Raw genomic sequence first — 26,347 nt, 5'->3', positions numbered from 1 at the left:
TGAATTGGAAATCTCTTATAGACATTTGTTATTTTGCTCAGTTTATTTCATTTACGATTATGTTTTTAATGATACATGTATCATGTACTATGTTAGCAATGTTCATGCTGTAATACTTTTTAAAAATATATATTTCCAACATATTTTTTATAGATGGGAAAAACAGGTGCAGAAGTATGGAATAGAAAAGAGATAGCAACATGAGCTGCTTTATTAGTGCAGAGCCGCCAGCTAGTAATAGAGGATGTCCTCTTCAAAACACTTAAGATTCAGAGTGGAGTGTGTAGCAAGGCTGAAGAGTTCAGTCTCTAGTATTAAGAAGATAGGCTGCAGTGCTTATTTTTCGATGGATCACTGAGTGCACAGTCCTTACTTTTAATTAAATCTGAACAGAATTGTGGCCATGGGACTCGAGTAGAAGTAGATGAAGTACTTGGTTTCATGTGTCACATAGCAAAGACCCGCCCCATGATGTGGTGCCAAGTGAGTTGTACTTGTGTACTGATCTGAGAGGTGCTGCACTGCCATCTTCCTATAGTTCATCTCCTCAGTGCCCGACAAGCACACCCTACCAAGTTCTGTTGCGTTTCCATGTCATGTTTGCATTTTTATCCCTAGATTCTGCTCTTATGTGACTACTTAGGAACAAGGGCTTGCTGACTTGCCGTAGGCTCCTGGAGGAGGTGTGGGCATTTGTCAGGCCAGAAAAGAGACGGTGTTACTACCTAAGCTATGGTACATCCCTATTTTCTTTTAAAGAATAAAAAAACTCTAACCCATTATTTGTACATTCACATTTTGTTTATTAGCTCATTAGGGAATTGGGTTGTTTTCACCTTTGATTATTGCAAAAAGTATTACTGTGGATGTAGGTGTACAAATATCTCTTTAGGACCTTGCTTTCACATTGTTTTTGCATATCCAGAAGTAAAACAGTGAGTCCATGTAGTATTTCTGTCTATAACTTTTTTAATTTCAAAAACATTAGTTCTTTTAGAACTCACACAGCTTTGACCTTATTCGCCCCTCCTACAGCCCCTTCCAGATCTACCCCTAGTTCTCATCCACACAGATCTGTGCCCTTTTTTCCTCTTAAAACTTTTAAGGTTATTTTTGCTGCTCAAATATTGATAGGTATGTAGCATTCTACTGAGTGTTGTTGACTTACTAGGCCTACACTTTTAAAGAAAATTTGTCTTTCCCTCTCTTAAAAGCTAACAGTTGCCAATACCTTCATAGCTAACGATCAGATTTTATGCCCAACTCCCTTTTCTGTGCTAGGATTTGGCCTAGCTTGGGGCTAGTGCAGGTTTTGTACATGATTTCTCAAGGACTGTGAGTTCATATGTGCACCTGCCTGCTGCGTCCAGAAAACACGGTTTCCTTGACATCAACTGCAGTCTTTCTGACCTGTCTCCACAATGATCTCTTAGCTGTAGGTGCATGTGTATGGATGTGTATAGTCTATATTCCCCATAAAGGCTGAACATTCTGCAGTCTATTCTCTGTCCCTTGGCAGGTCTTTATGTTAACTATGACCCACTACAAATACAAGCTTCTCAGATGAGGCTTGAGAGATGCATTGATCTATAAGTATTACAAGAAATCATTGGGAGTTGCTTTAATACTGTGTCCTTTTAGCAATGTAACAGTAGGCTTTTCCCTCGGCCCATGAACTGTCCAGCAGTACGGTTGCTTTTTGTTTGTTTCTTTGTTTGTTTGTTTGTTTGTTTGTTTTAAATCTAAGTAATGGTGCCAGGTTTAAGTTTCATCTTATGGAGTGGTGCTCAAATCCAGCCAGAAGTTGGAGGGTTATTCCCATGATGTTTACGCCACTACTGCACCGGTGGGCATATCTTGCCAAGCAAGTCCTTATTGGAGCCTGCAGGGTTTATGACTGGGTGTCATTGGGTTGCTTTTCTTTCCCAGTAACTTTCATAGACCCCTGCTGCACTGTGAAAGCTAGCCGGTAGGGGGAAGCCTCCAGGTGCACACCAGCTTCATTTTGCCATGCTTTATGACGTAAGGATGCAGTATTTCAGCAATGAGGCCTTACCATCAAGTTCCAGAGGGTAACAAGAACAGTTAGTGCAATAGTTCATAATGTTTGGAGGCTTATGGGACTTCACTGCCCAACAAGTCCAAAAAAGGTAACCCATTCTTGACAGTGAGCTTTTTATTCTTTAGTTTCTAGTGGGGGCATTGTTGCTGTATAGGAAGCTTCTACAGTAATGGACTTCCATATTCATTTTTCATAAAGGTCTTTGGTGTTAATTCTCTCTCCCCATATCTCCTCTTCTGTCCTGCTCCTCTTCCTATTCTGTTATTTCCCCTCAAAGCTTTATATCTGTATGTCCTTTCTCCTTCCTTGAAAGTGGTGGGACCCCTAAGTAATTCCTGATCTCTGTAGGTATTCCATATCAAACACATATCTGAATATTCAAAGCTAACTTGCAGAGATGAGAGAAACACACAACTTTGTTTCTAGCCTTGGGTTACCTCACTCAGAATGATTGTTTTCAGCTATATTTATTCAACTACAAATGTTATAGTTTTTTTTCCTTAATAACTGAATAATATTTTATTGTGTTAATATGCCACATTCTCAATGTCTGTTCATCAGTTGATGACATCTAGCTGTTTCCATTGTCTGGCTTTTGTGAATATCTCTAGGGTAGCATATAGAAGTTTTTGGGTATATATCTAAGAGTGGTATAGCTGGATTGTATGGTAGTTTTTGCTTTTTGCTCTATTTTTTGCTTTTTGAGGAAATGTAACAATAATTTCCATAATGGGAACTCCAATTTGCATTTCTACCATCAGTGAGTAAGTTCCCCTTTCCACATCATGCCAGCATTAGTCAGTGTGTGTGTGTGTGTGTGTGTGTGTGTGTGTGTGTGTGTGTGTGTATCTGGGGGTGTCTGGGTGTCTGGTTGTGTATTATCTTGTCCATTTGGAATGGGGTGAATTTTTCATTTTCTTGATGGCTCAGTATATTGAACATTTAAAAAATGTTTCTCAGCTTTTGCATTTCATCTTTTGAGAACTCTGTACAGTTCTGCACTTCACTTTTTGATTGGGTTTGATTCCTTGTTTAATTTTTGGAGTTCTTTGTACACATTAGATTTTAACTGTCAGGTGTAGCTGGTAGAGTTCTGGTTGTTTTGTTTTGTTTTTCCCATTCTGTAGGCTGCTCCTTTTTCCAAGTGATAGGACCTTTTGCTGTACGCTTACGTTTTAGTTTCATGAGGTCCCCTTTATGAACTATTGATCCTAATGTCTATGTCACTTATTCAGAAAGTCAGTCCTTTCTCATACCAGCAAGTTCAAGTATGTCCATACATTCCCTGCTACAGAGTTAGGGTTTCAGGTTTTCTGTTGAGGTTATTGATCCAGTTGGAGTTGAGACTTGCAAGAAGGGTCAGAGATGAGAATCAAGTCTCCTTTTACATGGAGACCAACACTGTTTGCTAGAAGTGCTGTCTTTTCTCCAGTATTTATTATTGGCTTCTTTCAAGTTCAGGTGGCTACAGAGGTGTGGATTTAAATGTGGGTCTTCAGGTCTACTCATCGATCAGTGAGCCACTTGCTATGCTGACTGTGCTGTTCTCATTGCCAGGACTCTGTAGTGGAACATCTGGATGGTGGTACTGCCTCCATTTTTTTGTTGGTCAGAATTATTTTGGCTATCTCCCCCTGCCCCCCGTCCCCAGCCCCATGAGATTTAATGTTGTTTTTTCAACTAATGTGAAGAATTGGGTTCGAATTTTGATGGGGCTGCATTGAATCTTTAAAATCATGGTAGAATAGACATTTTCACAATATTAAACCTGCCAATCCATGAAAATATGAGGTCCTTCCATCTTTATTTTTTTCTATGTCTTAAAAGTTATATAAGTCTTTCGTGTCTTTGGTTAGATTTCTTCTAATACACACACACACACACACACACTTAGAATATATACATATAGAGGTGTAATTATGAGTGACATTTTCTTGAATTCTTTCTCATTAGGTTTGTCATTTGTATATATGAAGGCTAATGAAGCTTTGTGTTAATTTTTTAAAAATATTTATTTATTTATTTTATATGTAAGTACACTATAACCGTCTTCAGACACACCAGAAGAGGGCATCAGATCTCATTACAGGTGATTGTGAGCCACCATGTGGTTGCTGGGATTTGAACTCAGGACCTCAGGAAGAGCAGTTAGTGCTCTTAACCGCTGAGCCATCTCTCCAGCCCCCGTGTTAATTTTTAATATCCTGCTACTTTGCTGAATATAGTTATTAGCTGTAGGAATTTTCTGTTGGAGTCTTTATGGCCTTTTTACATACAGAATCATATTATCTGCAAATAAAAATACTTCTGCTTCCTTCTTTCCTACTACTATCCCTTGGTCTCCTTCACTTGTCTTACTCTTCCAGCCCAGTATTATGTTAAACAGGAGTCGGGAGAGTGGACATCCCTGTCCTATTCCTGATTTTTATTGAAAATGGTTTGAGTTTTTTCTATTTAGGATGATGTTGGCTGTGTGCTCCTTGTATATTGCCTTTACTATGTTGAGACATCCCCTGTATCCTTGTTTTCTCTAAGACTTTTTACCATAAATGGATGTTGGATATTGTCAAAGGTCTTTTCTTCAACTAATAAGATGAACATATGATTTTAACCTTATTATGTGGTGGATTATTTTTGTTGATCTCCATGTGTTGAATCATCTACCATCTATGCATCTCTGAGATGAAGCTCACTTGATTGTGATAGATAATCTTTTTGATGTGTTCTTAAATTCTGCTTCCAAGTATTTTGAGAATTCTTTGGCCTGCAATTTTCTTTTTTGTTTGTTTATGGTTATTAGAGTAATACTGGCTTTGTAAAAGGAATTTGTAAGTGTTCCTTCCTTTTCTATTTTGTGGAGAGGTATTAGTGTTAGTTTGTCATTGAAGATCTAATAGAATTCTGCACTGAATCCACATGACCTCTGCCACTTGCCTCAGGAACACATGTCTGGTCTCCCTTTCTGTGTCCCTTCCTGTACACCCTCTTCAGGTAGGGAGTCCTAACTAAAGCTGGTAATCCCTTTACCCAGGATGCTTGCCCCATCCCTAGCAAGAAATCTAGACTTCCCCACTTCAGTTCCTCCTGTGAAAGTTTCAATGAGAATGACTCCCGTGATCTTTTATGTTTAAATATTGGATCCACAGTTGGTAGATCTGTTTCGGAAGGATAAGGAGGTATGGCCCTGATGGAAGAGGTTTGTCACTGGGTCTTGCCTTTGAGATTTCAAAGGACCCATGCCATTCCTAGTCTTTTCTTCCTTGTTTCTTTCCTATGTGTGGATCAAGATGTAAACTCTCAGCTCTCCCTGTTGCCATGTTTTTTTTTTTTTTTTTTTTTTTGCTGTTTTGTAAATAATTTTTTTTTATTATTAACTTGAGTATTTCTTTTTTATAAGGTGTTTTTTTTTTGATTTATTTATTATATATCTAAGTACACTGTAGCTGTCTTCAGACACACCAGAAGAGGGCATCAGATCTCTTTACAGATGGCTGTGAGCCACCATGTGGTTTCTGGGAATTGAACTCATGACCCTTGGAAGAGCAGTTGGGTGCTCTTAACCGCTGAGCCATCTCTCCAGCCCAACTTGAGTATTTCTTATATACATTTCGAGTGTTATTCCCTTTCCCAGTTTCCGGGCAAACATCCCCCTCCCCCCTCCCCTTTCTTATCGGTGTTCCCCTCCCCACCCTCCCCCCATTGTCCCCCTCCCCCCAACAGTCTAGTTCACTGGGGGTTCAGTCTTAGCAGGACCCAGGGCTTCCCCTTCCACTGGTGCTCTTACTAGGATATTCATTGCTACCTATGGGGTCAGAGTCCAGGGTCAGTCCATGTATAGTCTTTAGGTAGTGGCTTAGTCCCTGGAAGCTCTGGTTGCTTGGCATTGTTGTACATATGGGGTCTCGAGCCCCTTCAAGCTCTTCCAGTTCTTTCTCTGATTCCTTCAACGGGGGTCCTATTCTCAGTTCAGTGGTTTGCTGCTGGTATTCGCCTCTGTATTTGCTGTATTCTGGCTGTGTCTCTCAGGAGCGATCTACATCCGGCTCCTGTCGGTCTGCACTTCTTTGCTTCATCCATCTTGTCTAATTGGATGGCTGTATATGCATGGGCCACATGTGGGGCAGACTCTGAATGGGTGTTCCTTCAGTCTCTGTTTTAATCTTTGCCTCTCTCTTCCCTGCCAAGGGTATTCTTGTTCCCCTTTTAAAGAAGGAGTGAACCATTCACATTTTGATCATCTGTCTTGAGTTTCATTTGTTCTAGGCATTTAGGGTAATTCAAGCATTTGGGCTAATAGCCACTTATCAGTGAGTGCATACCATGTATGTCTTTCTGTGTTTGGGTTAGCTCACTCAGGATGATATTTTCCAGTTCCAGCCATTTGCCTACGAATTTCATAAACTCGTTGTTTTTGATAGCTGACTAATATTCCATTGTGTAGATGTACCACATTTTCTGTATCCATTCCTCTGTTGAAGGGCATCTGGGTTCTTTCCATTTTCTGGCTATTATAAATAAGGCTGCGATGAACATAGTGGAGCACGTGTCTCTTTTATATGTTGAGGCATCTTTTGGGTATATGCCCAAGAGAGGTTTAGCTGGATCCTCAGGCAGTTCAATGTCCAATTTTCTGAGGAACCTCTAGACTGATTTCCAGAATGGTTGTACCAGTCTGCAATCCCACCAACAATGGAGGAGTGTTCCTCTTTCTCCACATCCTCGCCAGCATCTGCTGTCACCTGAGTTTTTGATCTTAGCCAATCGCACTGGTGTGAGGTGAAATCTCAGGGTTGTTTTGATTTGCATTTCCCTTATGACTAAAGATGTTGAACATTTCTTTAGGTGTTTCTCCGCCATTCGGCATTCCTCAGCTGTGAATTCTTTGTTTAGCTCTGAGCCCCATTTTTTAATAGGGTTATTTGTTTCCCTGTGGTCTAACTTCTTGAGTTCTTTGTATATTTTGGATATAAGGCCTCTAGCTGTTGTAGGATTGGTAAAGATCTTTTCCCAATCTGTTGGTTGCCATTTGTCCTAACCACAGTGTCCTTTGCCTTACAGAAGCTTTGCAGTTTTATGAGATCCCATTTGTCGATTCTTGATCTTAGAGCGTAAGCCATTGGTGTTTTGTTCAGGAAATTTTTTCCAGTGCCCATGTGTTCCAGATGCTTCCCTAGTTTTTCTTCTATTAGTTTGAGTGTGTCTGCTTTGATGTGGAGGTCCTTGATCCACTTGGACTTAAGCTTTGTACAGGGTGATAAGCATGGATCGATCTGCATTCTTCTACATGTTGACCTCCAGTTGAACCAGCACCATTTGCTGAAAATGCTATCTTTTTTCCATTGGATGTTTTTTGTTGCCATGTTTTTGATTTGTCAATGTGAAGTCTAATCTTCTAAAACCCTAAGCCCTGAATTAAATGCTTTCTTTAATAAGTTGCCTTGATTATGGTGCTTTATATCACAGAATTAACAGAGTAACAAAGATACCACCCATTCCTGCTGTGCATACCTGGTTTCTTAACTGGGCAGATAACCACACTTCTTATGCCAACCACACTAATCCTTTTTGTAAGGGCCCCCTCCCCCTTTGACTAATTTCATACCAGCAAATCCACCCACCCCTGCAGCCTGCCTAAGGTGATGTGTTGTGCCTTCCTTCTAGTGCCCCTTCTCAAAAACAACCAAAACCCCTTTAGAGATTCCACACTCATAGCATCAATCCTGTCAGAGCCTGTGGGAGAGGCTTAAGCACTTGCCCAGACACCCGAAGACTGCAGTCAGGATCCTCTTAGTTTACTGGTCTATTTCTGGTTTTAGAAATCTCATGTAGCCAGATCTGAACGGGAATGACTACTCCTGGAATCTTATTTGACTATCAACACTGAATTTGCCCAAAGATAGAACCCTAAGTCTCATACAGCTGGTCAACTATTTGACAGATTGGGTAACAGGAAAAAGAGTTTCAGACAACCAGTCAACAAGAGAGACAAGACCAAGAGACTATACTAACAACCTGAACTGCAGATTGCTTAGGCCCCATTGCAAATATACAAAGAGGAGTGACTAAAACAAGTCTCCACCTACAGTTAGTACTCCTATAGTAATTAATATTCCTTAAGAAAAGTGACTTAGATGGTGTATAAATAAGACATTGACTTCAGAGTAGCAATAATAAACATTATCAAAGAACTCTAAAGAGACTATACATAAATGCTGGGATGCCAACTCTGAAAACACAATTGAATAAAACAATGAAAACAATCCAAGATTTGAAAACAATTTAATGAAGAAATAGAACCTTGGAACGAAAGCTATTATGAGATCTTAAAATGAAAAATTTGGGAATTCAAACAAAAAATTCAGAGGAAAGCCCAAAATGTTAGTATATTCTATCAGTTTAAAATTTGTTGTAGCAAGACGTAAGATCCAGAAAAATACACATGTTTATTAATAGTACTCATGTCTAGTGAGAGGAATTGGAAATGAACTCAAATTTAAGTTAAAATGGGTGAAGTGGAAGAAAAAAGGTTTTGAGGACAAGGTTAAGGAATTGATCACTTTGTCAGAGAAATGTCAAATCCAAGAAAACCCAAGAAAGGAATATGCTAGAACTCTGGAACACTATTAAAACAAACAAACAAACAAACAAACAAAAACCCAAAAGACTATAATGAGCAAATGAGAGCCAGGTCAAAGGCATAGAAAATATTTTCAACAAAATCATAAAAGAAAACATCCTTATTTTAAATAAAGATACTTATCCAGGTCTAAGAAGCTATAGAACACCTAGTAGGACTACAAAAAGAAAACATGGATAAAATACACATGGACATAGACACATAGGTAGAGTATCACTGTATATCACCTCTATTATAATTTCTGTGTGTTTATAATAGTGTGTTTCTGTTAGTGCTTGGTCTGTAGTAACTTATCAGAACATGTCCTACATGCAAATTGATAACTTAGAGAATCTCTGTGCCTATGAGAGATAAACATTCTGAAATATAAGTGCAGATTTTTTAGATTTGCTCAATTTTTTAAAATTTAGTAACAGCTTAAATACCTACATGTGTAAAACAAGCCAAATTATAATTTATTTGAGCTATTAACCATGTTCAATGTGAAAAGCCGAATTTATGAACTTATTAACTATTTTCTCCATGGTGGTTGATTTCAGTTGTCTTTTAAGTAAACCTAAAGTTAGCAGAAATCTTATCAAACAGGGCAGGAACCTGGAGGCAGGGGCTGGTGCAGAGGCTGTAGGGGAGTGTTTTCTGGTCACTTGCTCAGCTTACTTTTCCAGGACAACCAGCCCAGGGACGGCCCTACCCACAATAGGATGAGCCCTCCCCATCAGTCACTAAGAAAACGTCCTACAGGCTCGCCTACAGCTGGATCTTATGGGGCCCTTTTCTCAGTTGAGGCTCCCTCCTCTCTGATGACTCTAGCTTTTGTCAAGCTGAGACAAAACAATCCAGCACAATAGACATGACTACTCATAATAATTTGATGTCTATTTTTCCAGAGCTTATATTTTGCTACAATGGACATTTTAATTTGGTGGACTTTGCCATAGTTTTCCGGTACCAGAGAAGGCTTGAGTTGAGTGTATTATGATTTGTATATAGCATCTGGGGTCTTCTTCCTGTCTTCTTATCTGTGTTCTTTCCTTAGAAATTAGATAGAGTTCAAATGAGTGGTATTTTTCAGTGTTTCGGCTGTGTTGAAACTTTGGAGGTTAACCTGTTAGATTCATTTCAAGTGTTAGAAGCTCAGCTTAGATTATGAAAAGCAAGCAAAGGAACTAACTGGCTGACTCATGTGACTGAATTATCTGTGTATCTAGGTGCACAGATAAGTATCTAGGTAATTAGTAACATTCCATTGCTCTGTTTTGGGGGTTTCTTTTCTTAATGTTAGTTTGATTCCCAAGTGGTCTCTTCTACATACAACTGTAAAATCATATTGTTAATATAACAACTTCACAAAGAGAACATACCTTCCCAGGAATTATAATAGGATTGACTTTCATTGACCTGGATTAATAGGCCTGGATCATATTAATAAATGTTCACCTATATTATGTGGCTATCTTCATGACTACATGGATGAGATATATTTGAAAACATTCTAGCTTGTACTAGAATAACAACTTCCAAATACCAGAAACTACATAACTAACTGAAAGTTTACTTTGTATTTAGGCAGTCTGCTTTAAGTCGGTGGGACTGTAGGGTATCTCAGGAACTCACTGTTTCCACACTGTTCTCATCCCAAGGCTTGTACAGTTGTTTCAGCAGGCATCAAGAGAACAAGCTTCAGATGATAAATAGATCAGGACTCACGGCCCATTTTATAGAATTGGCCATGTGATCCCAATGAACTGCAAGGAAGCTGGAAGTGGCCTGGTAGAGGCAGGCCACCCCTGTGAGTTCCACAACAGAAGCTACATAGTGAGAGCCCCTTTCAAAAAACAAAAACAATAGAAGAGAGAAGGGTGGAAGAAATATGAAAATGTAGGATGATGACCAAATGCTACCTTCATGGCTCACACCCTAGGTGGATGGTTGTTTTATTGATGTGAGAAAAAAAAAGGTCTGAAAAGAAGATAAATTCTAGTCACTGAATTTAACGTACTCACTGCAGGTAGGCATTTACTCAAATAGTCATTCCTTTAAAACAAACAAACAACTGTTATAATTAAATAAGCTGCTAAATATAGTCCATATTAGAGAATTTATCTGTTAAAAACATAAATTGAATGCTTTTCGGTATAGTCTCAGTTACATAGCCACCATCTCTGTCTAATATTAGAACCATGTGTATCTGTGTATGACTCTGTGTGTGTGTGTGTGTGTGTGTGTGTGTGTTTGTGTGTGTGTGTGTTTGTGTGTGTGTGTGTGTGTGTGTACAGGGTCTCACTATGAATCTCTGGCTGGCCTGGAACTCACTGTTTATGCCAGGCTGGCCCTGCCAGGCTCCTCTGAGTGCTGAGTCCTAAGGGCTTCCCATCTTATTCTTTGAGTCATCTCTGACTAAATCTTGCAGTAAGCTTGCTGATTTGGCTAGACTGACTGGCTGGCTACCAGCAAGCTTCAGATCTCCACTGTGCGCCTCCATAGCAGTGGAATTGCAGGTGTGCCTTGCTCCACATGCCTCTTTTTACTTGAGTGCTTGAGATGAAATTGTGGTCTTCATGCCTCACAGCAAACACTTCAGGGTTCAGCCATCTCCAGAGCCCTGTAATTTTAGAACATTTTTATCATCACAAAAATAAACTTTGTACCCATCCCTAGTAATTTCCTCTTTTTCCTGGTTTGGGCAACTACTTATCTATTTTTGTTTCTCTGGATTTGCTTATATAATTAACCCCTAGATTTGTCATCTCTTTCTCATATCTTCCCTTTTTGGGTTCCCTTTCAGAATGACTGTAGGTTTTGCATAACTACTAGTTTGATGGTTAGGACTCTTCTGTTGCTCTAATACCTGAAATAAATGATTTGCACTTAATATCTTTGCTGGTATTTAGGTGAACTGTGAAATTAATCTAGGTACTACAGGGAGTTTCGGTTATGTTTCTGGTATTTGACCATAGTTAAGAGTATCAGTGTTCATTAATATGAGTAGGATTTTTTCCTATGTTCCTCTTTTTCCTTTCTACCTTGGTGCCAAACATTCTCTGGTTCATTTTTGATGTGCCAGTAACATAGAGCCCACTTAGAGTTCTTCATGAATTTCCTTCTTGCTTCTTGCTCTCTGCTCACTGTATTTAGAATTCCCCCTCAGGGCTTTCCAATTTCCTAATTTCTATTTAGTTCTTTACACAAATTGTCAGAGAATTGGAAATTTTAACCTTTACTCTTTACAAAAAGCTGTTTTAAGAGCTGTGTAGTCTTTTCACGTAATACTGTTTAGAAATATCTATATTTTACCAGTCTAGATCAGTAATATTATTTATTAAAATGTTTGTACATGAGCTTGTATAGTTGTTTAGAAATTGTGTGTGTGAGTGAGAGTGAGTGAAAATACGGTGATGATTAGTTTCAGTTGTCAACTTGACACAATCTGGAATTCCTTGAGAAGTGAGTCTCAGTGAGAGGCTGGTTTGATGTGGGGGTTGTCTTTATTACATTAGTTGAGGCAAGAAGGCCTGGCCATGGTGGGTGGCATCATCTCCTGAGTTTGGGTCTTGGACTGTATGATAGTAGCGTTGAGATGAGTGCTGTGCTCCGTGATCTCTTTGCTCTTGATTGTGACTGTCTAACTGCTAAGTTCCCAGCTTGACAGGACCTGCAGTTGTAAACTGAATAAACCCTTTCTCTCCTAGTAATTTTTCAGGGTGTTTTATCATAGCAACAGAAATAAGACTAAAATGAATAGTATGTCATCATTTCTTAAATATTCATATTTTGATTAAAATCACACGTAAGTCCTAGTACTTTCAACCTGTACTTTCCAATGATGACTGGTTTTCTTTTTTTTTTTTTTTTTTTTTTTTTTTATTAACTTGAGTATTTCTTATATACATTTCGAGTATTATTCCCTTTCCCGGTTTCTGGGCAAACATCCCCCTCCCCCCTCCCCTTCCTTATGGGTGTTCCCCTCCCAACCCTCCCACCATTGCCGCCCTCCCCCCATAGACTAGTTCACTGGGGGTTCAGTCTTAGCAGGACCCAGGGCTTCCCCTTCCACTGGTGCTCTTACTAGGATATTCATTGCTACCTATGGGTCAGAGTCCAGGGACAGTCCATGTATAGTCTTTAGGTAGTGGCTTAGTCCCTGGAAGCTCTGGTTGCTTGGCATTGTTGTACTTTTGGGGTCTCGAGCCCCTTCAAGCTCTTCCAGTTCTTTCTCTGATTCCTTCAATAGGGGACCTATTCTCAGTTCAGTGGTTTGCTGCTGGCATTCGCCTCTGTATTTGCTGTATTCTGGCTGTGTCTCTCAGGAGCGATCTACATCCGGCTCCTGTCGGTCTGCACTTCTTTGCTTCATCCATCTAGTCCAATTGGGTGGCTGTATATGTATGGGCCAAATGTGGGACAGGCTCTGAATGGGTGTTCCTTCAGTCTCTGTTTTAATCTTTGCCTCTCCCTTCCCTGCCAAGGGTATTCTTTTTCCTCATTTAAAGAAGGAGTGAAGCATTCACATTTTGATCATCCGTCTTGAGTTTCGTTTGTTCTAGGGATCTAGGGTAATTCAAGCATTTGGGCTAATAGCCACTTATCAATGAGTGCATACCATGTATGTCTTTCTGTGATTGGGTTAGTTCACTCAGGATGACTGGTTTTCTTGATGACAGGCACTGAACTTTCTCCATTTTCCCCTCCATTGGAGGTGGCTTTTCTTTTTTTTTTTTTTTTTTTTTTCTTCTTTTCTATTTTTCGGAGCTGGGGACCGAACCCAGGGCCTTCCATTTGCTAGGCAAGCGCTCTACCACTGAGCTAAATCCCCAACCCCGGAGGTGGCTTTTCTGTCATTGCACCTTCTCTGTACTTTATCACAGACCTTGCTGTGCTACACTTCCTAAGTACTGGTATGCAGCCACCTTATTTCAGGAAGGCATCTCTTTCATTTCCAGCACTCCAGGAGCTGGCATAGCAGCTGATACATAGCACGTAATTATTTGTGGATTCAGTAAGCTGAATTATAAGTGAAGTTAATTTGTGCTGAAAATAATTGAATGACTATGTTTAAATCATGATGATAGGCTAGTTTCTTCTTAGTTTCCATGCCATTGTATTCTTAGACTTTTGGGAAATACAATATAAATTAAATACCAGAAAATATCTTAAGAGATTATTTTGAAAAATATAGACCTTGTCTTTTTAATTTTTGATTTAGCAGACACAAAATTACTCTTTAAAAAGTCTGTCAGGGTGGAGAGATGGTTCAGTGGGTAAAGTGCTTGTTATTCAAGTGTGAAAACCTGAGTTTGAATTCCCAGAGCTCATGTTAACTGGACATGGCATCCGATGGTGAACAAGAGCTTGTCTGTCAAATGAGCTGAAAGGAAGGGAGCAACACAGGTGTGCACCTGCACTCACCCACACACGTTTCCAAAAATCTACCATCAGTGGTCCATATATTATAAAGCAAACCCATTATATATAAAGCACTGTGGGCAATGTTTTATCTCAGTAACTTCTCAGAAATCTATGGAGTAGGCACTGTTGACACCATATAGGAATATGAGGAACAGAGAAATTAGTGTAAATTGCTGTGGGTCATATAAACATCATTTAACCAGGATTCAAGCCCATATATCCCAGTCTACCTCCAAAGTCTCTGTGCTGGCATATAGCTTTTTCATATGTATGAAATAAGGTAGTATTCTAATATAAGAATGTTATGGATAGATGGGAATGTACGCACATATGGTCAGTTAGAATGTGATTATTTGCCTAAAGAAAGGGAAGCTATAGGACAAGGGGGTGCGGGTGCTGGGTGAACATGTTTTAGCATAGAAGAGGTCCCACACCTTAAAATGGGGACTGAGTCACATGATTTTCATAGAGGAATAGCATGGTAGAGGGTGGCGGCCAGCTGCTTCTTATCCCCTTAGTCAACGTCTGTTTAGAGTTTGCCTCAGTTACTATTAAAAATACCTGATTTGTCAAGCAAGAGAGTGATGGCACTTCTTTGTCTCATCACTCAGTCTCATATCCTGAATATTGTTTTCATATTATTCCTTTTAGTTTATACATAATCTAATTGTAATTATAATACCATGAACAGAAATAGTGTTAATATTTTAAGAACAAAATGTAAATAGTGATCATGTATTATTATGTTAATGTTTAAAGATGACCATGTTGTTGTTCTTAGTGTTTTATATACAATAGTCTTTTCTTAAATCAGTAATGAAATTGGTCAATTTTAGGCTAAAACCTTTTATTTGAAAAGTATTTATGAAGTCAAAACTTTTCTTCCTCTAGAAATTTGGTTAAGAAGTACTGTCCCAAACGCTCGTCCAAAGATGAAGAGCCAAGGTAAATCTACCTGTTGTCATTGCACGCCAACGGTGTTCAGGACACCACATGTACACTTCATTACTTTGTAAAATAGACTGTCATAATCTCATTAAGTTTTCTTTAAAGTTTCAATAAAAAAATCACGATATTTATAAAAAAGAAGAAACTACTATTTATCTTTTGAGGACAGATAATTTAATAAACTTAATAGATTTTGCTTTTCAGGATAATGAAAAATGATGAAATTTGGGGAATAATTTTTGAATCCTGAATAAAAGATGAGAAATTTCTTTTTGGAGATATTAATATGCAGGTGGTTGTAAACTGTAGAAATTAAATGAGATTAAATTCAAAGCTTTTTGTATATGTTATTGGTTCTTAGCATTCTTATGGGAGCCAGCTCTGTCTGTGCCCTCAGTTTAAGAGTGTTCCTTGGTGTGTTCCAAGTAGATATATACATTTTAACACAGTAATTTTCTTTGTTTCTCTCCTTCCCTTCACACACATTTTTACCCTTATTTTTGCCCCCTTTATCCCTCTTTGGTGCCAACCATAATGGTACATTTCCATTCAGGATGTGGGCAGGCATACAGGCAGCTGTATCCAGAGCTGATAGCAAAGTTCTGTAGCTCCGCTATCAAGATGCACTTGAGTGGTATGATTGGCAGGTTCTGTCCTCGAGAACAAGCACATCATCTCTGCAACAGGTTCAGCTCCAAGCCTAGGAATCCACCCAAGTGATTCCCAAGCTCAGGCCAGTCAGTTGGCAACCTAAAGAGTCCACTATGTCCAAAGAGCCTGCAGGTAGTATTCTTATTGTATTTTGACCCCAAATATCCTGTTATTATAAATTAAAGGCTATGTAAAGATCCTTAAACATGTTCAACTTGAGCTTAATGCAGGTTTTTCCCCATACGTAGTTAATTTAGAACCAGTAGCTGGGATTAGGTTGAGTATATTAAAGCTTACCAACCTTTAGACACCAAAATTATCTCACCAAAAAATTGTAATGGAAGCAAAAGTAAATCTCATTATTTTTAATATGTTTTGCCAGGTTTACTTCATGTATCGCCTTTTTTAACATCCTTAATGAGTTAAACGACTATGCAGGACAGCGAGAGGTAGTAGCAGAAGAAATGGCACACAGAGTATATGGTGAACTAATGAGATATGCCCATGACCTGAAAACGGAAAGAAAAATGGTAATATCTATAATTTTTATCTAATTACAACAGTCTTACGAAATGGTTTCAGAAAATAATTATATTTCTTTTTAGAACTAAAACTGGTTTTAAAACTAGTTTTTATATTACTAAATTTCCTTTAGTTAAAAATTGTAAGATGAGAATATACTGTGAAAAATACTTTCAGGAAAACAGAAAAACTAAGATATGGTTACCACTTTATAATCTGAATTTAAGAGTTTGGCAACATACAGTCCACAGACCAAATACAGCCTATCACTTATTTTTGTTTTCTAGAGCCTATAACTAACAATACTTGATATATTTAGGTGATTGAAAAAGAATTAAAACGTAAATATTCTGTGACATGTAGAATTTTATAAAACTTGAATTTCAGTGTCCATAAAATTTAGTTTGCATTCATTGAGTGTGATATTTCCTATGGCTACTTTTGTATTGTGTAGACTGAACACTGTTTGGCTTGCAAACCTAAAATATGTATTACTTGTTACCTGACTTTTAATAGAAAAGTCCTATGAGGATGATCATTATTTTCTTTAATAGTATGCCTGTTTTAAAGGTTATTTAAAAAGTATTAAAGTAACCTATAAGATGTATTTTAAGTAAGTTTTTTACTCTCTTCCTAAGTCTAAAGATCCATAATTACATATGCATATATATATTTTATCACTTTGAAAATAAAGTTAAGAGCTTTTGAGGCTGTTGGAATTTTCTTAGTATGTAAATGTAATTATTTTTGTTTGTTCATTTGCTGATGGATACAAACTTCAGCATCTTCAAGAAGGACGAAAAGCTCAACAATACCTAGACATGTGTTGGAAACAGATGGATAATGTGAGTAACAGTGTTTTCATGGTTAATCAGAAATGCACAGACTGACTTACCTTAAACCCCACTAAGCTTTACTTCTGAGTCTCATGTTTCTCAGTGTAGTAGGTTTGGCAGCAAGTACATTTCCCACCTGACCCCCCACACCCGCCCCCAGAGGGTGTGTCAGGGTCTTATTCTGTAGGCTGTGTAATAGGTGAGTTATTATTATTAATCTGCCATTTGTTTTGTTGTATAATAACCAAGAAATATAAATGGAGGGTTGAGCTCATTTCTTCTTCCTTTTTTCCTATGTAAATAGTGGGACAAATTCTCTAGGCTTTGTATTCTGATAAATACTAGAGATATTTATCTAATAAGTGGGGTTTGGAGAATTAGGAAACAGTTATCTTGGGAGACTATTTGCCTGAGAGGAGAGAACTATAAGATTGTGGTTTTTGAATGTTTTTAAGGACTGGATTTCTCCTGACCTCTTTAGCATATGAGTAGAGAAGAGTAAGGATTTCCTTACAGGAAGTGTTTCTTCTAGCTCAGTAGTCAAGTAGTTAGTTACGTAAGCTTCTAATTGCAGAAAAAGAACTTACAGAACAGACTTAAAAAACATACTGTCTACTTAAAATTCCCCTAAGGTCCTTTCTGATGTGAATTTTAAAGGTTTTGTTACACATAAACAAGGTGTCCACATAGACACTGTAGTCTTCTTTACTGGATATGCTGGAGAATAAGTTAGACTTTTTAAATGTTCAGATTGCCATGTGCTTGGCTCTTTGCTAACATTTTTACAATAGGTACTATAGTCTTTATTGTGCTGAAGAAAGTTGTGTGTTTGTGTGTATTTAATTTGTCTAGTTGTGGTTGTCAGAGGCTTGGAGACTGAAAATGTCAAGTTCATGCCAGACCCTCTGGCGTCTCTTCATACTGTGTACATACATCCTTGAAAGCTCATGCGTGTATTTGCTATGTTTTTATGGTTTCCTGTTAAAATGAATATTTAAAACTTAGATTCTATTTCTATTTAAGTGATTTTTAATCACTAGTGCTGATTTAGAGTTCTTAGGTATATTAGTAGTCTGTTTTCATTTTCTTTATAATTGCTTTCACCAAGACTTTAAGGGAGGATTTTTAGTAATTAAAATTTAAATTACTGTCAGTGGCATCCTTAGTATCTGCCATCTAATAAGTATGAGAGAGCATGTGTCTATTTTCACTTGCACAGAATAACATACTCCTATGCTCAGGGGTATTTGTTCCTCTAGAAATGGGTGTTGGCATAAATCTGTTTACAGTATGTGCCGACTCAACCTTTAGAACAATTGGCAGTTATTAGGAAAAGTTACAAAGGTTATAAGTAAGACAGAACCATTACAAAAGTCAAGTATTTCAAATAATGTATTTTTTTTTCAAATCATTAACAATATTATGAAGTAAATTCAACCCTAGTCAGCCCTTTACATGCACTAGTCTCTGTATGTTCATAAGAAAACATGACATGGCTTTTATTTTTTGTGGAGCCTGGAATCCAGTGAAAGAGACCGATGTAATTTATATTTAATATATAGAAACAAATACAGAATCATATTTCCTAATTCTTTTTCTTTTTAGTCAAAACCAAGTTATAGAAGTCTACTGTGTCTGAACTAGCTGAAAGGAACTATAGCAAACTAGGGAATGAGGAACTTGAACCAGTTGAAGGAAGAAGTTGGAAGACGTCACTTCTCCCAGGGTGAACAGTGGCATTTAAAAGGAAGGCAGAAGAGTGGCCGTGAAGGAGATCTGGACGGAGTGGTCAGAACCTAGGGAGATTAATGTTAGATGCTTCATGGAGCAGTCAGGAGGCTCCAGGTGACAGCTTAAAGTTTCCTAGGAATGCAGCTCAGAAGCAGCAACTCTTGTAGTCAGTGGTGGGGTGAGGTCACTAGGGCCACATGTCCTCTGTGCTTACTTCACCGCAGCGTGCTGGTTCCTCGTCTTCAGCTGTGCTGCACCAGGGTCCAGGAAAAGGGAACATTTCTTTTCTCACTGCTCTTTTTTAATGAAGGACATAAAACTGGCAGAAAACCCCAGCAGACTTCCTCCTAGGTGCCTTTGATGACCCTGTGGGGAGACTTGGGACAGCAAGCCACAGTTATTAACAGCCTCTGTATTGAAAGGCAGGTTCTGCTACGGAAGAATAGGGACTAGATGTCATTTTCTATATTGCATAATTATACATGGGGAAAGGAAGAGTTTTAATTCTTTTGTAGTTGTGATTGCTTTGCTGTTCCAAGAAAAGTATGTTTTTTTCCACAAAAAAGAAAAAGAGATACATAATAAAAAAAAACAAAAAAAACCACTTGTTTGTAACTAGCCTCAATTTGTGTCAAAATTATTAACCCATAGCCACTGGACCACAGTGGATTGTATAAATACAAAATACTCAAGTCTTCTGCTTTCTTTTCTGAGAAGTTCTCAGAACACAGATCATAAAGCATTTTTCCAGACACAGACTTAATAGAGGCTCTCTCTGGGGATTCTTGCAAACTTGAATCACAGAATCTGGGAATTACACAGGGTTTTTCCAAGGAAACTACCTGGCTGTTTCACTCCAGAGGGAAAGACCAGGGTTAGCCAGCCCTACCTAGAGTGTATTTAATGGAAGAGCACACAGACATGATTCCCAGACAGTGAAAGAAAATATCAGATCAGAGACCACATAATATATATAAGAAAAACAACTTAGAAGAAACAGCAACTATGAAAGGTAAAAAGCTTAAAAATAAGAATAGCCAAAGCTGGGATTAATTTTCTCTGTGGAATAGAGGAGATGCTATATCCATGGAATAAGGGTAGATACTATTAAAATTGAGGGTGTAAATAACAAAAAGAACATCATATAGGGAGAAATGAAAAGTCCATGAGAAAAAGACAAAATTGAAAACATCTTTTAGAAAGTAAATAAGAGGTTTCAAATACAAAACAACATAATAAAATTAGAAAATTTCATTTAGCAGTTTCTTTTCAAAATAATATTCATTTAAAAAATGGCTAAAAGTAAGTCAAGGAAAAACATGCCTTAAATGTAGAGTCCTGCATTTCTGGAGGAAAGATTTGCCAGCATCCAGTGCTGTGAGCCATCAGCACTTATCCTCATAGGAGCTGCCAAGGTGGCTCAGCACTCGGTCCCAGTGCTGACTGTAACCAGGGGTGGACAGGGATAGCTGACTCCTGCGCGTTCACCTCCACCTCAGCAAGTGCACACACGCTTAAGTAATATATAAACACATGCTGCAGCCTCTCCTGAAGCGCTTACGTGTGTGACATCTCAAAACTCCTAGGAGAGGTTCCAAACACCTAAGAAAGAGAGATTTAGTCTCAGCACCAAAATGATGCCACAAAAAACAAACAAACAAACAAACAAACAAACGAACACGCCTTTGACAATGAATCAGGAATTAGAATAGGATTAGGCATATCTCAGCCTACTTAGATGCAAACCAGACAATAATAGAATAGTACTTTGAAGTTTCTGAAGGAAACTGTTTCTGACTTCATACTTAACCACTTAAAAGTGGTGGTGAAGAGCTGTCCCAGTGGCATGGGATTCAGAAAGCCTGGACATGGTGGCCTGGGAGGGGAGGGGCTGGGGTGGGTGGTGACAATAAACACAGTTCTCACCTCAGAAATTAATGCTTTACAGACCTTGAAAGCTACTGCTAAATGTGATCCTGCAGAATGATAGTGAGCCTAATGTATCCCAAGGCACCCTTAGAGTGTAGGGAAGGGAGACCCCAAGGAAACCGCTGTCTGCTGAGATAGCTGGTATGAGTTCAAACTTATACAGGTCAGAAATTTAGGAGAAAATGAAACCAGAGAACAAAATTTGATAGATTTAAATAATTTGGGTTGAATTAACAGTAAATGTATATTGAAAATCAAACTTGTGTGTACATGAATGTATCATACCTCAGTTGTAAATAGCTTTTAAATTTTTTATTTTTTATGAATGAGTATATTTTTGTGAATTCTATGAATATATGACTTTCTGTGTATGTTTTTATGTGCGTATGTGTGTGCCCAGTGCCCTTGGAGGCCAGAAAGGGGTGTCATTCCCTGGAACTGGAGTTACTGGATCACAAGTCAGTCTTGTAGATACTGCGAACCAACCCAGGTCCTTGACAAGAGCTACAAGCACTCTTAACTGCTGATCCATCATGAATAGCTTTTTAAAAGTAATAGTATTTGAATTAGATAAAACTTGGATGTGGTGACACACGTACCCTAGTACTCTGAGGTTGAGGCAGGAAGATGAAATGTTCAGGACAGGTTGGTTCAACTACACAAGTGGATTCCAGGCCAGCTTGGACCACATAAGAAAACCCTGTTTCTGTTGGTTTAAGGAAAAACTCAACACAAAAACAAGTAGTCTTGTCTCCCTGCTGATAATATTCCTGAGATATCTGACAAAAACAACATAAAGCCACTTTGAAGGGATATTTCCATGTTAACTGTGTTGAGCTCCTATAAAAAAGAGCATGGAAGCAAACAGCAAAGCCAATGAAGACTCATTTATAACTCAATTCCCTTGTTATGGACAGAGATTTAGATGTTTTCAGTATTGGTCATGTTCCTGTTATTTTTCTTTATTGTCAATAACTAATAACTGATATTTAAGATAGAAATATTAGAATCAATATAAGTTGGTTATAGTAACTTATATTTAACTTTCCAAATTTGGACACATTTTACATACATTGTTTAGTTCATTTTTATATAATACACACTGGTAAATTTAAGCTACTTCACAAATAAGTTAAAATTTTCTTTACAGAGTAAAAAGAAATTTGAAAGAGAATGTAGAGAGGCCGAGAAAGCACAGCAGAGTTATGAAAGACTGGATAATGATACAAATGCAACCAAGGCAGATGTTGAAAAGGTAAGAAACCTAAACTTGCTTTTAAAAAATATGATTACTGGTGCGTATTCATTGCATACAGTCAATAATCCTACTTTGATAACCACATATTGCATGCATGGAAAGAAGACACAGCTTTTGCATCATTATTGTATCTAAATCTAAAATATGCAGATGTTGCCTAATTGGTCTGAGAAGGAAAAACGATAACTTAATGCCTTAGTTGCAATCATAATGCTCAGGAGAAACTGGCTACTAGGATTCTTTTCTTCCCTATTCCTATACTGAATAAAAAGACCAAGTTAAAACCATAAAGTGTGCAGTTGGGTGTGACCAGTGTACCTCAGCAGCTCTACAGAACATAGCCCCGAACTGTCCCCTTGTTACCTATTGCTCAGTGAAAGCCTTGTCACTGACTCTGAGCTGGCTAGCCTGGAGTGTAATCTGCTGCTAGGTCTGATAGTCGAGTTGGTCTTGTAACTGCTGTTTCTTAGTGTCCTTTGTTAATTGATAGAGTGCAGTTAGCCCCTCTCCCCCTTCTTTATTATTTCCTTATATAGGCTGTACTCATCTCTTTAACATTTTGAGTTACATAAACAAATGTCAAATACATTTTAAATAATTGTTTTGAATAATAATTCTGAAACTGGCTGTAATATGTGTGGTCTGATCAGTTCTGATTTTTATTACCTCCCTTGTCTGAGCACTAAATTCTTGCTAATATGGCCTGAGTGTTTATGGTCTAGTAACCATGTTGTGTGAACTGACTCCTACTGAGTTCATGATTATCTGGAATCCTTGTCTTTACATGTGTGTTGGTATGAAGATGTGCCTCTCATGACTTAGCATGTATCTGAAGTTTGTATGGACACCTTTATCCATTATTAGCTTTGATTCTGCTGTTTAAGTTTTTATATCCTAATTTTGATTATATAATTTCCTTTTCAACATTATGCCATATTAATAATTGAATAATGTGTTACTTGATAGTATTGTGAGTAACATCACTATATTGTACATGGGACACGCCTCAAAGGTTGACATTCACTTTTAAACACTTCTTTGAGTCATTAGCAAATAATGGTTATTCAAATTTATGTCACAGGCAATTTAAAGTTACTTGTTTAGTGGACTCACATTTAACATCTTCAATTTGTCCACAGGGATTAGCTTTGCATATTCACTAAGCATCTTGAAACATAGATATAATATGGCTCCTAGTTAATTTGTCCTAACTTTTTCAGAACTTCAGCATTCATGGTTTAATGTTCAATTATTTGAAATCTATAATTGTCTGAGCTTGTGCCCTCATTCCTTTATATACCTGCTGAAACCTCCATCCTAGCCCAGGGAATTCACAGCCAGTAGCTGGGACCTGGACGAGTTCCCCATGACAGTTCAGGAGGACTTGAGGCTAGGACTCAGAATCTTTGTCCCACTTTGTGGTTTATTGGAGAAGGAGAAAAGAGATGAGTGTGAGGAATCATTCCAGGCTGGAACCTCAGGTTTTGCTTGTTTCACTTTTTTCCCTCTAGAAGTACTTTGTGTTTTGGTTCATAGTCTTTAGTTCTTACAGTATTTACTTAGTCTTTAGTTCTTACAGTATTTACTTGCAGGAACTTCTAATGTGCCTTTTATGAAATAAGGTTTGTGACTTATCTATGGTCTTGGCTACCCTGCTTCCATAGTCAGTTTATTTCTGAGTTAACAAGGTGTGGTTATAGACTAGTGTGAGAAGCTAAGTAACTGTATCTGTAAAAGTTAGCATCCTAAGAGTAAGTGAGAGATAGATAGGGCTGGGAATGAGGATCACGCCAGAGCACTTGTCAGCAAGGGTAAAGCCTTTATGTTCAATCCTTAGCAAAAGAAAGGGAAAAAAAAATAGCGGGACTTATCAATACCCAGTGTGCTGTGTAATTTATAGCCCTGATGTGTACATAGCACACAAGGCACTCACACTTCTTCCCACCCTCCCTCTCTTCCTCTCTTTTTGCTATGTTGTGCCCAGGTTGCGCTGCTACTCTGACCCTCTGGCCTCAGCCTTATGTCTATGTGAGACTGCTGGTTTGCAGTGTTGAATCTGGGGAGCCAATACTTATTTTGTTTATTTCCTGTTTTAGATCAGTGTCTTAGTTAGGGTTTTACTGCTGTGACCAAGGCACCTCTTATAAGGACAACATTTAATTGGGGCTGGCTTATAGGTTCAGAGAAGTTTAGTCCGTTATCAAGGTGAGGTCTTGGCAGCATCCAGGCACACATGGGGCTGGAGGAGCTGAGAGTTCTACATCTTCATCCAAAGACAGACAGGAGAAGACTGGCTTCCAGGGAGCTAGGATGAGGATCTTAAAGCCCACGCCCATAATGATACACTTCCTCCAACAAGGTCACACCTCCTAATAGTGCCCTGTGCCAAGTATATTCAAACCAGCACAGTCAGCTAGGGAGTTTGTTTAGCTTATCCTCATTGTGTTAGAACTAACAGTCTTACTTATATTCTTGTCAGTGAAGATAATATTCCTTTGACTTATGCAGAACTATTTTAAATAAGTAGCTCTGGTTTTACAGAGATTGAAACACTGTTGAGTATTTCAGTGCTCAAAATATATTTTAATCATTTATATGTATTATGATTTTAGTTTCATAATTCTAATAGGGCAAAGAAATGTTTCACTACTTTTTTATAATCAGAAATAATTCTGGTTTCCTTCTGTTTAAAAATGTACTGCTCAAGGTATAACATCATTTATTATTTTCTGTGTGAATTTTATAAGTAGACTATCTAGATTATTGAAAAGAAGAGAACTATTATGGTTGTTGTCAGAGGAGACTGTGTAAGATATGATAGCATTAGCTGTCGGCTGTCTGTTGACAAAGTCTAGATTTGATATAGTTTTCAGAAAAATGAATTACTTTGTTTTTGGCAATCATTTGGACCATTTTTGTCTGTAGGCCAAGCAGCAGCTGAACCTCCGCACGCACATGGCTGACGAGAATAAAAACGAATACGCCGCGCAGCTGCAGAACTTCAACGGGGAGCAGCACAAGCATTTCTACGTGGTGATTCCTCAGATTTACAAGGTGAGGGCACTCCAGTTGACTTCAAAGGAGTTTTGAGACAAGGCTTCACTGTGTCTGTTCCCTGGTTGACCTGAGCTCACAGAAACCTACCCCTGCCCCTGGCTGGGATTAGAGACGTGTACCACCATGCCTAGCCCAAGAGTTAATTTTAAGTTAGAAAAATTTTTTTAGTTTGGAAATGAGACCTAGGGTTTTACATGATGTAAGAAAGCATTTGCAGTGTGAAACACCTCCAGTCCCCAACTCACATAGTAAATCTTAGAAATCTGAGTATTTCTAAGTTCACTAAGTTAACGAAATTCACCGGTGGTAAATTTTATTCTAATTGTATGTGAAAAGTAGATATCCTTATTTTTGAACCACAGACTTTTCTGTATGTTTATTATTAGTGTTATTGTCTCAGTTTGGGGTTTTATTGCTGTGAAGGGACACCATGACCAAGGTAACTCTTATAAAGGCAAATATTTCATTGGGATTAGCTTACAGATTCAGAGGTCCAGTCCAGTATCATGGTGGGAAGCATGGCAGCCTGCAGGCAGATTTGGTACTGGAGGAGCTAGAAGTTCTACATCTGGATCTGAAGGCAGCGAGGAGACTAATTTCCACACTGGGTGGAACTTAAACATATATATGCCTTCAGAGCCTGTGACAGACTTACTCCAACAAGGCCACACCTACTCCAACAAGGCCACACCTACTCCAACAAGGCCACACCTACTCCAACAAGGCCACACCTCCTAACAGTGCAGCTCCCTGTGGCACGACTTAGGGAACAAAAATGCACCTGATAAGTGAATTACCACTTGTGTTTGGGAGCCACTTTGGAGCTTGCTTAGGGCAGTCTAGTCATTTAGTGGTCAAACAAACAAATAAAAAACCAAGGTCTCAAAATAAGTCTCCAGACTTTAGAAAGTAACACCAAAAAGTGATCTGACGTAGAGTTTGAGGAGGTGAGGAGAAAGGCCCGTGCTGGCTGAGAACAAGTATGCAAAGATGACTTTTACTGACTGCACCTGTCTCAGCACATTTCCCATAGTGATTTTGGACATGGGGGATTTTACACATGTGCTGCTTTGGTGACGTGACTTACTGTTTGCCTTTTATGCTGTCAGCTCTGAGCTATAAACTATACTAAGGTCCGGGTACCTGTTTGTGTGCCATCAACTGTGATCCTTCATCAGCGAGGTCTTACTCACGTCCTCTGAACCAGTTTAAGGACTACATCTTAGTCCTTATGGACAGTTGCTTTGGGGGCAGGGGGGACAGGCAGGGATTAATGCTAGAGTTTGGTGTTTAAATGGAGTGTTTCCTGA

At 38.5% G+C, this 26,347-nt stretch overlaps 1 protein-coding gene across 5 annotated transcripts in view; it reads left to right on the top strand.

Annotated features, from left to right (window-relative positions):
- The window catches only part of Fnbp1l (formin binding protein 1-like), a 92,603-nt gene that overhangs the window by 45,032 nt on the left and 21,224 nt on the right, over nt 1-26,347 (top strand). For all 5 annotated transcript variants that reach the window (NM_001039609.2, XM_087624889.1, XM_087624895.1 and 2 more), the window contains 5 exon segments: nt 14,997-15,050; nt 16,087-16,234; nt 17,009-17,071; nt 21,873-21,977; nt 24,906-25,034. In NM_001039609.2, the coding sequence (NP_001034698.1) occupies nt 14,997-15,050; nt 16,087-16,234; nt 17,009-17,071; nt 21,873-21,977; nt 24,906-25,034 (499 nt within the window).

Source organism: Rattus norvegicus, chromosome 2, assembly GCF_021556685.1.
Source record: "Rattus norvegicus strain SHRSP/BbbUtx chromosome 2, alternate assembly SHRSP_T2T, whole genome shotgun sequence".
Taxonomy (NCBI): domain Eukaryota; kingdom Metazoa; phylum Chordata; class Mammalia; order Rodentia; family Muridae; genus Rattus; species Rattus norvegicus.
Note: the sequence above shows the minus strand (reverse complement) of the source record. Positions and strands in the feature narration are given on the sequence as shown.